General features: G+C 32.2%; 2 protein-coding genes across 4 annotated transcripts; both read left to right on the top strand.

The window, feature by feature from the left end:
- Positions 1-1266: 1266 nt before the first annotated feature.
- On the top strand, positions 1267-4521 carry LOC109812738 (uncharacterized). The gene is made up of 2 exons (XM_020376775.2): positions 1267-2408; positions 4027-4521. Exons 1-2 carry the CDS (start codon positions 1720-1722, stop codon positions 4241-4243), a joined length of 906 nt encoding a protein of 301 aa, XP_020232364.1. The 5' UTR covers positions 1267-1719; the 3' UTR covers positions 4244-4521.
- A 1533-nt stretch (positions 4522-6054) lies between these two features.
- On the top strand, positions 6055-9946 carry LOC109812722 (pentatricopeptide repeat-containing protein DOT4, chloroplastic-like). Of its 3 annotated transcripts, none has more exons than XM_029274264.2 (2): positions 6055-6535; positions 6914-9946. In XM_029274264.2, the coding sequence occupies exons 1-2, from the start codon at positions 6211-6213 to the stop codon at positions 8806-8808; spliced, it is 2220 nt and encodes a 739-aa protein (XP_029130097.1). In that variant the 5' UTR covers positions 6055-6210; the 3' UTR covers positions 8809-9946. The 3 variants fall into 3 exon arrangements, with proteins under 3 accessions (XP_029130097.1, XP_020232341.1, XP_082922180.1); XM_083066054.1 differs by having other exon boundaries at positions 6123-6196; positions 6306-9946; XM_020376752.3 differs by having other exon boundaries at positions 6056-9946.
- Positions 9947-12715: the final 2769 nt, after the last annotated feature.

Genomic DNA, 12715 nt, shown 5'->3' with positions numbered 1-12715 from the left:
TTATTTTTTTATATTTTAATATAAGTGTGTATATTTATTAATCTATTAACAATACAAGTTATATAAAAAAAATTATCTTTTAAATTAAGTATAATGTTATTTAATGGATTTTTATAAGTTAGTAACTTTTTATATATAAAGGATAAAAGGAATAATTTTTGTATATATCATTTTTTAATCTCAATTATCTATTATTTTAAGAATTAAAAGGTAAATTTATAAAATTATAGAAATTTAATAAAATAAAATAGGCATATATACATACTAAAATGCAATGTTTTTAATTATATAAAAAAAAGTTATAAAACTACCGAGAACAAAGGAGTTATTAAACTATTATTAATTAATATTTGTTAGGCGTAGATGGCTGATTAATCAAAATAATCATTAATATTACTTTTAAATAATTATTAAAAAGAAATATTAATAACATTTTGTATTAATTTTTTTTAAGTAAGCCCAGTTTATTTTCTAATCATATTATTGATTTAATCATTGAAAATTATTTTGGTAAATTCAACTTTTAAATCAGAAAAATTATTAAGTAAAACTCTATACTTATCAAAATTTGTAATTTTATAATATTAGTGTTGGTAATATTTCTCTTATAGTCTTATTGTTAAAATTAAGAAATTCATCACGTATTTTAAATGATGTTAATATTTTTAATTGAGTGACTATATAAAAAAACTATAAAAAAAACTATAAAAAAAACTATATGAAAAAATTACAAATACTTGTATTCTTAATTATAATAAATAAATAAATATTTATCCTTTATATATAACATTGAGTCATTTGTATTTATCTTTTATTGATTAATAATTAAGAATGTATTTGCTTCACGGATTAAAAATTTATTCTCTCAAATATTGAGTAGAATATGTAATATTCTAACGTTTGTTTAGAGTTTTAAAAGAATATTTCTAAGTATAATTTATTTTTTAAAAAAATCACAAAATTAATTTTATTTTGATTCCTATGATAAAGAATGAAAAACTTGTATTTCAATGAAATGTGAAAACTTATATTTTAACCTACTTTTACAGATCATTTTTATTTTAGTTAATTTAAAATTTTAAAATATTTTTAAAAATATTAAAAATTCATCAAACATATTTTTAGATATTTTCATAAATGACATTCCAATAATAATATTATAAAAATGAGTAACTGTTAAAATTGTCGGATAAAGACAAGTAACCCTTTTATCTGCTTTGCTTTGTTCACCGACCCAATTCATATAATTGATTCAATTGCACTCAAAATCATTGTCTTACTGTTTTTCCCAGTTCCTGTTTCCCCACTTAATTGCATTTTTTTTTCTTCCGCTAACCCGTTGAATCATGCCACTCAGGTTTTACCTGGCGTGGGTTGGATTGAAGCATATCCTAGTTGAACTCGTTTGTGGAATTTAATATTTAGAGGTAAACTCCATATCTTTGCGGCTATTTGGGGGTTGTTTCCTTGGAGAGTGAGGTCATCCCTCTCATAGGTGACATTCCAAGTTTTCATTTAAAAAAAAAAAAATTGATTATTTGTAAGAATATCTGCTCAAATCAGGAAGTGGGTCGTTGGAAGATATGTATTTTCCACCTTTCACATTTGATCACATTATTCATCCCCTGTAATTATAATAAAAAAGGGAGCTTTAGGTAGGGTTTGTACTGTGGCATTGTTTGGAGTATCTTTTCAGGTTTGAGAGTAAAGGAATTGTTAATGGATCAAAACAGAAGTGAAGGAAGAGGTGAGGTGTTGGGTTCGGTTCATGAAGGGGCAGATGGGGATTTGAGTCCTTTGGTTGAAGGGGTTGCAATTGATGGTGTCAGAGGTGGTATGAGTGGTGAAGCTGGAACTTCAGGAGAGGTGGGTAAGAATTTGGGATCTGATAAAGAGCTGAAGGAGGGGCTAGAAGAAATAAAGGGTCAGGATAAGCATGATCAAGAAAATATCAGTGGTAATAAATTGCTTGGGGTTGATCAAGGAACTAGTTATAATTCAAACCATTCGGTTAATCCGGTAGTGATTGAAACTGTGGTTGTAATTGAGTCTGTTCAGACTGAGAGTGTTGATGAAGAAAATAGGAAATTGGAAGCAAAAGTTAATGAATCTGAATTGAGCTTGGAATCCACGAAAGCACCTGAAGGCGTGTCTGAAACTGATAAAAGTTCATGTGTGATTGATATAAAGTGCAGCAGCCGCAAAAAGTCATACGAGAATTCTGAAGGTGAAAAGATTTGTAGGATTTGCCATCTAGCTTCTGTGCAACCGTCGGATGAAACAACTGTTGGCACTACTAGTAGTGCAACGAGTGCAGATTTGATTCTGCTTGGTTGCGCATGTAAAGATGAGCTAGGCATTGCACATGTTCATTGTGCTGAGGCGTGGTTCAGGCTCAAGGGGAACAGGTATATGTTCTTGCCAAATATCTGTTTGTTTCTAGTTAAACAATAACATTGGTGTTTTTATTGAGATTTTGCATTGAAGCTTTGAAAATTGATCATGTTCCTGATGTTGCCTTATTTTGAATTCCTAAATATGGATGGATTTGTAAGGTTTTTTTATTATTTTTTTTACCTTAATTATCCAGTTTGGCATAATTTCTGGAAGCAAATATTCTTCTTGCCCTTTTGTTGCTGTGTTTTTGCATGCTGTTTTTACCTTGTTAATATTTATTAATTTCAAGTTTCAACAATAATATTGGATAGGTCTTTTCTTTTTTTGACCTGTCTTTTTAAAATCTTTTGAGCCTTGTGAAATCCTTATAAATATGTTGATTCATGGCTGGGCTTATGCTTGCCACTAATTTGAGGTCGACCTCTTCACATTGAATTTTTTTGTCATTACCATCTGTGAACTGGTTAGTGTAGCTCCCTGTTATTTGATTTGGAGTTTGGATTGGTACATCTCCAGTTGGAGAACTGATATCATCTTTACTGCACCCAGCATAGTTGTATAGTGTGTATCAGCAGCCATCAGTATGTTTGGAGTTCCTGTAGCTAATAAGCTAATGTATCCAGACACCAGTGGATTTTTCTCCTTTAGGGTGTAAGATTATGGGTTAGATATAAACATGATTAGCAAATTGCTTCTAATGTCTGTGAGTTGAGGTTAATTGACATCCATATGATACTGTCAAGTCTCAATTTGGAAACTAGCAAATTATTGCATCTGATTGTGATATTAGTGTCGGTTGTCTTTGATATTTGAAAAAATGCGCTTGTAACTGTCTTGGTGAAGATTCTTTTGGATCTGATGTTTCTCTGTTCAGATGACATATGGGGCATGGACTAGGAGAAGTAAGTTTATCCTTTTATCACCACAAAATGATTTGTCATTTTAGCGAAAAATTTGTTAGATATCATGGGGACATATTTGTCAATCCCTCTTTTCCGACAACATAAATGTAAACTAGTTTTTCATTGAATAATTCTGAAGTTCCTACTTTCAAATGGAAATTGGTCCGATGTCAAGTGAGAACCATTTTGTTACAATCTAGTATAAAGGATCAATCGTTGTCAATCCTAATTCTTGTATCATATGTAAAGGGACTAGTTTGGATCATCAACTTAATTGAGCACTTGTTCAAAACGAGCTTATCACATAAAAGCTTATTCATAAGTTTGGAAAGAGCTTATTTTGATTAATTACTTCATAAAACTTATTGAAATACAACAACAAAAGTCTTATTCCTCTAGGTGAGGTCGAATACATAGATCATACGATGTCATTGAGCTTGATTAAAAACCGAATTATCATAGATATTATTCACAATCCCTTTTAACAATTTCTTCTAGGCTAAAAAGAAAAGCTTATACAAGATCATAATTGATTTTCATTTGTTAAAGTAAGTTCTGTAAAATCTCCCTCTAATGCCCCCAATTAACTTGTCTCTGCATAATCTTTAGGTTCTTATGTTCTATGTTATGGTGCTAAATTTGAAAAATGGTCTCTTGTCAAGTGAGTGCCTTTTGTTACAATATTATCAAATAAATTATTGATATGAGCTAGCTTTTTTAACCGCAGGTTATGTGAAATATGTGGTGAGACTGCAAAAAATGTTTCGGGTGTTACTGATTATGGATTTATGGAAAAGTGGAACGAAAGATTCATGAACAACGATGGTAACTCATCACGTAGATTTGGTGGATGCTGGCGAGGACAGCCATTTTGTAACTTCTTGATGGCATGCCTGGTTATAGCATTTGTTCTGCCGTGGTTTTTTCGTGTAAATATGTTTTAGCTGGTGAATCAGCTCTATTACCCTTGCCCTCAATTCTTCATACTTGCTAAATATAGTGAGTGATGATCGATTTCTGGCAACATACTATGACGGATCATCACAATTTAGTTGGATTTTAATCTGAAGATTTGAATGTGTTGTTCTTAAGTAAATATAGAGAGTGAAAGAGAGAGAGTATTTCACATTTGGTGGCAATAGATCTTGTGTGTTAGAAGAGAATTAAGTACAGAATTTGCTGCAAAACAAACAAAAAGTAAAAGGTTCCTTTCTCTTCTTCATTTGTTTGGCTGTCATTCTAATATGGTTTCAAGTATAATCGTGCTTAACAAACGTAGCTTAGCTAAATTGATTCAAATTCTTCTTTTGACAAACAAATCTTTGGAGGTAATGGCCTGCCATACCACTGCGTAACTTATTTTTTCTGTCGCGTTGAAACAAAAATAGTATTCTCGAGCTTATTTGTAAAATCTTTGGAGGTAATATGACATATTTCTACCTTAAAAAGAAAAAAGTTATTTCACAAGTATTCTCGCTCGCATGTCTCATGTCTGTGTTTTGGCGCTTTATATAAATGATCTAAATTATCAAGCTTATATATTACTTTAAGACCATTTCATACTTCATTCTTGCATTTAAAAAGTAAACTGAATTTGGATTAGTGTCACATAAATTGAGGCACATGTCATAGATAATCTTATCGTGCCTGTGTAATTAATTTAAACACATGCATGTTCTAGTATTATATTTCTTCGCTGTTACAGGTGAAAACCTATAAATAAGACTTATATGTTAATTTTAGTGGATAAAAACATTTACACAAAACAACATTAATTACTTCACGTTTTTATTTTATTTAGCGCTATTGTCCTAAATATTTTTCTTAAACTAATTTGGTTTGATTGGCAGGTATTAACTCCTGATATATTGAGCCAAATGTATATTTTTATTTTAAATAAAAGAAATTACGTTCCTACACTTTTATCTTGGTTTTTCCTTTTTTTTTTTAGTGAAAAGTTTAGATTAAGACATTTTTTTTTTCAATTCAACTATTGAAGCATTTTTATTCTTTGCCTTCACTTTAATTTACATTTTTAGTGATTTAAGTCTGCTTTTAAGTTACATAATTACTATTTGAATTAATTTTCAAATTATGTTACAATATTTTGTTAAGTAATTTTTAATTATATCTTTTTTCTACTTCTTTCTTCAAATTCAAGTATTTTAATCAAGTCTCTTATTTCTTCAACGGTTGTAAGGTCTGTATTAGGATGAATGATTCTACATCTTCCAAAAAATACAACAAAAATATCTTTCGAATACATGGTAAAATTTTTATTATATTTAAATTATTAACTGATATATCGTGTTATAATATATTTCGAACAAATTTTTAAAGGAATAATCAATTTTTTTTTTAGGATACACGGATCAACTTGAAAATTTTAAATTTGATTACTATCTGTATTAAAATAATGTTTGATCAACAAAAATCACATCTTACAAATATAGATTAGTTCTTGATTATCAGCTTTAAAATATTAGGTGGATTAAAATTCATGCATCTATTTTTCTAGTAATTTACATTTGATTTTCTTTCTTGCATATTGATATTTCAAGTAATTTACTTTGATCTTGTTTTGTTCTTTATAGTTTCTTTTAAATTGAAAGTAGTTGACAGAAATTAATTATGTCGACGGAAAATTAATAAAGGAAAAAATAACGATGTTTATAAGGATAAAATGCAAAATAGAAAAAGCTAAAATGCTAGAAGTTAAAACATATTTAAATGTAGTTTATGTAACAAAAACAATATTTAAATACAGTTGTGGGGTCGGAGAATATACATGATAACTCAAGTTCTTTCTTAAAAAAAATTCTAAAAAATATTATGAAAACAAAATTGGCTGTAGCATTTGAAGAAGAACAGACAGAGTCACAGCAGAGACAGGACTAGTAAGTTGTTGACAATGGCAAAAAGCATAACCAACTTCAGTACTTACTCAACTCTTAACTGTCATAAAGCAAAGTATGCTAAACCTTGGAATTGTTTCATCTTCTTCAGACAATCTCCAATAACCTGCTTGTTATCTTTGAATTTGGATGTTCCTCGTAGCACTAAGGTCGGTGTCTATCCCATGTTGGATGAAAACGCCAAAATTTGCAAATTCTGCGAGGTGGGTGATCTCGGAAATGCCGTGGAATTGCTCAAAATGTCCCAAAAATCCGAACTTGACTTGAACACTTACTGTTCCATCTTGCAGCTCTGTGCTGAGTACAAGCGTTTGCAAGAGGGTAAGATGGTTCATTCAATTATCTACTCCAGTGGCATACCAGTTGAAGGGGTTTTGGGTGCAAAACTAGTATTCATGTATGTGAGTTGTGGAGATTTGAGAGAAGGGAGACGGATATTTGATCACATTCACAGTGATAAGGCTTTTCTGTGGAATCTTATGATGTCTCAATACGCAAAGATTAGTGATTATCGTGAAAGTATATATCTTTTTAGAAAAATGCAGAAACTGGGAATTAAAGGGAATTCTTATACTTTTTCATGTATCTTAAAATGTTTTGCTATTTTGGGAAGGATAGGAGAGTGTAAAAAAATTCATGGGTATGTTTATAAACTAGGTTTTGGTTCTTGTAATAGTGTTGTTAACTCTCTAATTGCAGCTTACTTCAAAAATGGAGGAGTTGACAGTGCACACAAGTTGTTTGATGAATTGGGTGATCGAGATGTTGTGTCCTGGAATTCTATGATAAGTGGGTGTGTGATGAATGGTTTTTCCCACACTGCACTTGAGTTTTTCATTCAAATGCTTATGTTGAGGGTTGCTGTGGATTTGGCTACCTTGGTTAATGCTCTTGTGGCTTGTGCAAATATTGGTAGTCTTTCATTGGGTAGAGCAATTCATGGTCACGGAGTGAAAACTTGTTTTAGTAGGGAAGTTATGTTTAACAATACCTTACTAGACATGTATTCAAAATGTGGTGATTTAACTGACGCAATTCAAGCTTTTGAGAAGATGGGTCGAACAACTGTTGTCTCTTGGACTTCATTAATTGCTGCTTATGTAAGAGAAGGTCTGTGTGATGATGCAATAAGGTTATTCTATGAAATGGAAAGCAAAGGGGTTATTCCAGATGTTTATTCCATGACTAGTGTCCTTCATGCTTGCGCTTGTAGCAACTCATTGGATAAAGGCAGAGAGGTACACAATTACTTTCGAAGGAACAACTTGTCCTTGAGCTTGCCTGTGTCTAATGCACTCATGGATATGTATGCAAAATGTGGAAGCATGGAAGAAGCTTATTTAGTTTTCTCTCGAATTCCTGTTAAGGACACAGTCTCATGGAATATCATGATTGGAGGTTATTCAAAAAACTCTCTCCCTAATGAAGCTCTTAAACTTTTTGTTGAGATGCAAGAAGAGTCTAGACCTGATGGCTTTACAATGGCTGGCATTCTTCCAGCTTGTGGAAGCCTAGCTGCTCTAGAGATAGGAAGAGGGATACATGGGCGCATATTGAGAAATGGGTATTCATCAGATTTGCATGTAGCAAATGCACTTATCGATATGTATGTAAAGTGCGGGTCACTAGTTCATGCACAGTTGCTCTTTGATATGATTCCCGAGAAGGATTTGATCACTTGGACTGTTATGATTGCTGGGTATGGTATGCATGGGTTTGGAAATGAAGCAATTGCAACTTTTCAGAAGATGAGGATTGCAGGTATTAAGCCTGATGAGATTACATTCACTTCTATACTTTATGCTTGCAGTCATTCTGGATTACTGAACGAGGGGTGGGAATTTTTTAATTCCATGATAAGTGAATGCAACATGAAGCCCGAATTAGAGCATTATGCTTGCATGGTAGATCTCCTTGCTCGCACTGGAAATCTATCGAAGGCCTACAAGTTCATTGAGACAATGCCAATTAAACCAGATGCAACAATTTGGGGTGCCTTGCTTTGTGGGTGTAGGATCCATCATGATGTGGATCTAGCAGAAAAAGTGGCAGAACATGTTTTTGAGCTAGAGCCAGAAAACACAGGATATTATGTTCTTCTGGCCAACATCTATGCAGAGGCCAAAAAGTGGGAAGAAGTAAAGAAGTTAAGAGAGAGGATTGGTAAGCGGGGTCTAAAAAAGAGCCCAGGCTGTAGCTGGATTGAGGTCCAAGGAAAATTTACCATCTTTGTTTCTGCAGATACTTCACACCCTCAAGCTGAAAGGATAGCCTCATTACTGAATAATTTGAGAATTAAAATGAAGAATGAAGGTTACTCTCCGAAGATGAGGTATGCCTTGATTAATGCAGATGACTTGGAGAAGGAAACGGCTTTGTGTGGACACAGTGAGAAGTTAGCTATGGCTTTTGGTATATTAAATTTGCCGCCTGGAAGGACAATTAGGGTCACCAAGAACCTACGAGTATGTGGTGATTGTCATGAGATGGCGAAGTTCATGTCCAAGACGGCCAAAAGGGAAATTATCTTGAGAGATTCAAGTCGGTTTCACCATTTCAAGGATGGCTTCTGTTCTTGCAGAGATTTCTGGTAAGTAAATCACTTGGGGAAATTCAATTGAGAGGAAGTCATAGTGATACCATATCAGTTTATCCCATTCTTGAGAATTTCATGAATCAATCTTATGCCAATCAGTAATCACAGTATTTGACTGAGGTACAACACATTTATTAATAAGGATAGGGAATCAATGCCAAAGCATAAGATGGATCAAGGATAGTATATTTGTGCTGAATCACAGGTTTAGACTTCTGGTTTAACAGTCATGTCACAGGCAATTTATTCCTGTTTGACGATACTAGATTTTGTTGATCAAAGATAACCCATCTACATTTGTTTATGTTGATTTGGTTTTGGAAATAAATTACTGAGGGGATCTTTGATTGGAGTTGAGAAGCAGCATATTTTCATGGAAAATAGATTTTTGGATGTTGCAAATAGGGGCAGACTTGGAGGTCTCACTTCACCTTGAGATTCCAATCCTCATTTGTGATTTCTGACAATGTTAATCCTTATTGTCTCTTGAAAAGGGAATCAAACTGAGATTGGCTGTTATGTGTAAAGAAGAATATAGCAATAGAAAGCTATGATGTTATATGAAAATGGCAATTCATGCCTGAGGCTATTTCTTTTCCCATCTTCGCATTCAGTACAGAAAAGAACAAATAGCAATAACAGAAAATGGAAATGACAGAGGGACTGTTTTCCAAAAGCAACCAAGTCCAGAGAGAGAGAAAATCGAATCAATTACCGCCCCTTTCTCTTTCCTCTAACCACCAATTTATACTACTATCAATATTCGAATCCACGTAGCCTTGAATTAGTGAATTTCACACGTGTGCTCCTCCTATTTTTCCACCTCATGCTGATCATGTGCCTCACCACTTCCCACCCCCTGCTGCATAATCTCTGCTTGGTTTTCTTCTCTATTTTCACTCATTACATTGGCCTTGGAAATGCTATTGTAATGCCGAGGAGTTTCTCCATAGTTAAATGCTTTTTGGATGCAAAATCTTCTCCCTTACACATCTGATGCAATTGTAAAATTTCAGGATTCACATCAGTTGCTCAAAAGGATAAGTTGTTTTGCTTCTAGGTCGTTTATGCATTATCAGTCAAATCATGAATATTGCTAGTACATTGTTAAATATCGATTTACTGATTTTGGTTAACTTTGGTCTAGATATACTAATATATTCATTCACAATCAAGGATGATCAGATGGTTTATCTCAAGCATAGCCTTTTGAATGACACGTTTTATTTTCTTCCTTTCCCTCAAGTTCTTGGACTACACAGGTGCTGTCCATTGAGGCTTCGCTGCAATTATGATTTGTCATCAGGAATCCATGGTAAATTAATACTGTAATGACTAAGGTTGTATAAACTAAAATAAACCCATAAAACTGAGATCTAAAATACATCTGTCAATACGACCCGAGGTTCGTTTAATTAAAGGCATGGATGGGGCTGAGGAATGAATCGGGAATGGGAAGGGTGATGCTTTTACATGTATATAAGATGGGTCAGTCCCGTGTGGGGACATGTTTTTGTCTTCATACATAATGATTAGCAACTAAGGACAGAGTTGATAATGCTGTTTGATATTGCCAACCACGTCCATCACACATGTAACGATTTGTTTTTTAAGGAAACAAATGTAACAAGTAAAGGAACTGCATGAGTGTTGCCCAAAGATTAAATGATATAGCAGCAAAAAGTAATTGTATCTACAACAAAGTCTAGAGGATCAGTGAAACAAGTTTCTCACCTTACTAATCTGGCATATGATGAATAATGGATTTAACAGCCATCTTAGTATTGAGTCTCTAATCTAACGTGGAAATGAATCTGTGGGAAAGTTTTTTTATTTACTTATATCACGGTAGCTCTGACAACTCATAAGCAACTACCTAATAGTAGCACGGACCATAAAACTGAGCCAGAATCAGACATTCGCAATCATACATAAATTTTCTCCTGTAGCAAACTTAATTATATCACCAACCATCATCTACTTGAGCTTCTGTCTCTTTCTTCTAGCTAAATAAATTTTTCTCCTTATGAAGTGCCTAAAAAAAATGGCATCAGTATTTTTAACTTGACTCAACAATTATTAATTTGTTCAATGACTACTAATTCCAATCAGAAGAAATCTGCAGATGAATATGGATGGAATTAGACGCCACAGTTGTACAGAAGTGAGGCTTCGTTAGTTGTTTTATGATACAAAAAGGTGTATACTTAAAGTATTCCATAACAAGGTTCCACAAATCTGATGGGTCATACAGTATTTTATTGTAGATTAATACTTTCTTTAAAAATGAAAATTTATTCTGTGTTATGCACGCATCCGATGAATAATAAAAGCATTTTATTTCTCAGTATTAATAATTGCCATGTTTTACGTGATATCCATGCATGAATCAAGGATAAATGTGCAAGGAAGAAAATGGAAGAAAACAGTAAATATATACCGTTATTTATGATTTTAATTTTTTTTATTATTATTACAGCAAGATCCAAAGACATGGAAAAAAAATGATACTACGTATATGAAAGTTTCAAGCCCGTCACTAGGACAATTTAAAGATTAATGGATCGAGTGCAAGCTACAAGTACAACTCATTGGCTTATGATTATATATATATATATATATATATATATATATATATATATATATATATATATATATATATTATTTATTTTTTATTATTTTTTTTTTTTTCATTTGATCGAATGCAGTGAGTTTTTGTTTATACTAAATCGTGTATCACGTGAATCTGTGCAACAATTGAAGGCTAATCTCAAAATATATATGTAAGCTAATATGTCACCAATATGATCCTCATTTTGTTGTACCAAATTGGAATCCACAAATTCCATGATTGAATTGGGCATTGACTTACTAATCCAAATTTTCAAGGTCAAGCCTACAGCAAACATATCATCTGTAGGCTTTTTTTCTATGAAAACATTTCCATTAACATAATCATATAGTTGTACACATCTCCTTTGGCAGAAATAATTCCCTCTGATGCGTAGTCTGCATACCTGCTGTCAAATATTCTCTTATACAACATAAATTCTCATCTTTTTTATATTCCTAGGAATATGATGGTGGGAAAATTTATTCTCATATTTGTTGTTATTGTAAAATGCTAGTTTTGTACTGGTGATTAAAATTAAAAGATTGGTTATAATGTAAGAGTGTATAAATGAATAAGTGTTCTTCATCATAAATGACATTAACCAAAGTATCCTTTTCTTTTGGTACAGCCCCAAAGTATCCTTCGGAAGAATTTATTTAAATTTACAGAAGTAACTTATGATTTTCGTATAACTTTTTTAATTTATTTTAATAAAACTTACTGATAAGCTTATCAAAATAAACTTTTTTTAACTTGTGAACAACAAATTTTATCCTATTTTTATTAAAAAGAAAAAAAAAATGAAGTATTTGACTTAATCAATATTTGATAGATTGGACTTAGTTAATATTGGATAAGATCAAGTTGTTACAAAGTGAATGAAGTGGTTATAAGCACAACCAAAAAATAAGAAATCTACGGGAAAAAGGAGATTGACAAACAAAAGAAGGGAGGATGAAGAAAAGGGGATTTTTTGCTACAGGAACTTCTTAGAAAGTCATTGAGCAACAGAACAATATTATAACTATCACCCAAGCCTACAAAAGTCTCTTTTTTTTTTTTTTTTCTGGGTGGACAACCATGAAATCGCAGGTCTATTATTTTGTGCAATTTTGATTCTATTTTTACTTTACATGATCATATAAATGTCTATTACTTTTTGTATGAAAGTTTTTTTTTTTCTTAATGAGAACCGTGAGAAGTAGCCGCTTAACTCCAAGTAATATGCTCTTTTTTTTTTAATTTCATTTTGTTAGTCAAAACGTTAAAAAAATGTTGAAGTTCGGGATTT

Source organism: Cajanus cajan, chromosome 1 (genome assembly GCF_000230855.2).
Source record: "Cajanus cajan strain Asha chromosome 1, NIPB_CcT2T_4, whole genome shotgun sequence".
NCBI classification, from domain to species: Eukaryota; Viridiplantae; Streptophyta; class Magnoliopsida; order Fabales; family Fabaceae; genus Cajanus; species Cajanus cajan.
The sequence above is the reverse complement of the archived record's forward strand: the minus strand, read 5'-3'. Positions and strand labels throughout refer to the sequence as shown.

What these genes read in the sequence shown, in the direction of transcription:
- LOC109812738 (XM_020376775.2), top strand. Translation starts at nt 1,720, where the DNA reads ATGGATCAAAACAGAAGTGAAGGAAGAGGTGAGGTGTTGGGTTCGGTT. An exon ending in TTCAGGCTCAAGGGGAACAG is followed by an intron (nt 2,409 to 4,026) that starts GTATATGTTCTT and finishes TTTTAACCGCAG; the next exon opens with GTTATGTGAAATATGTGGTG.
- LOC109812722 (XM_020376752.3), top strand. Translation starts at nt 6,211, where the DNA reads ATGGCAAAAAGCATAACCAACTTCAGTACTTACTCAACTCTTAACTGT.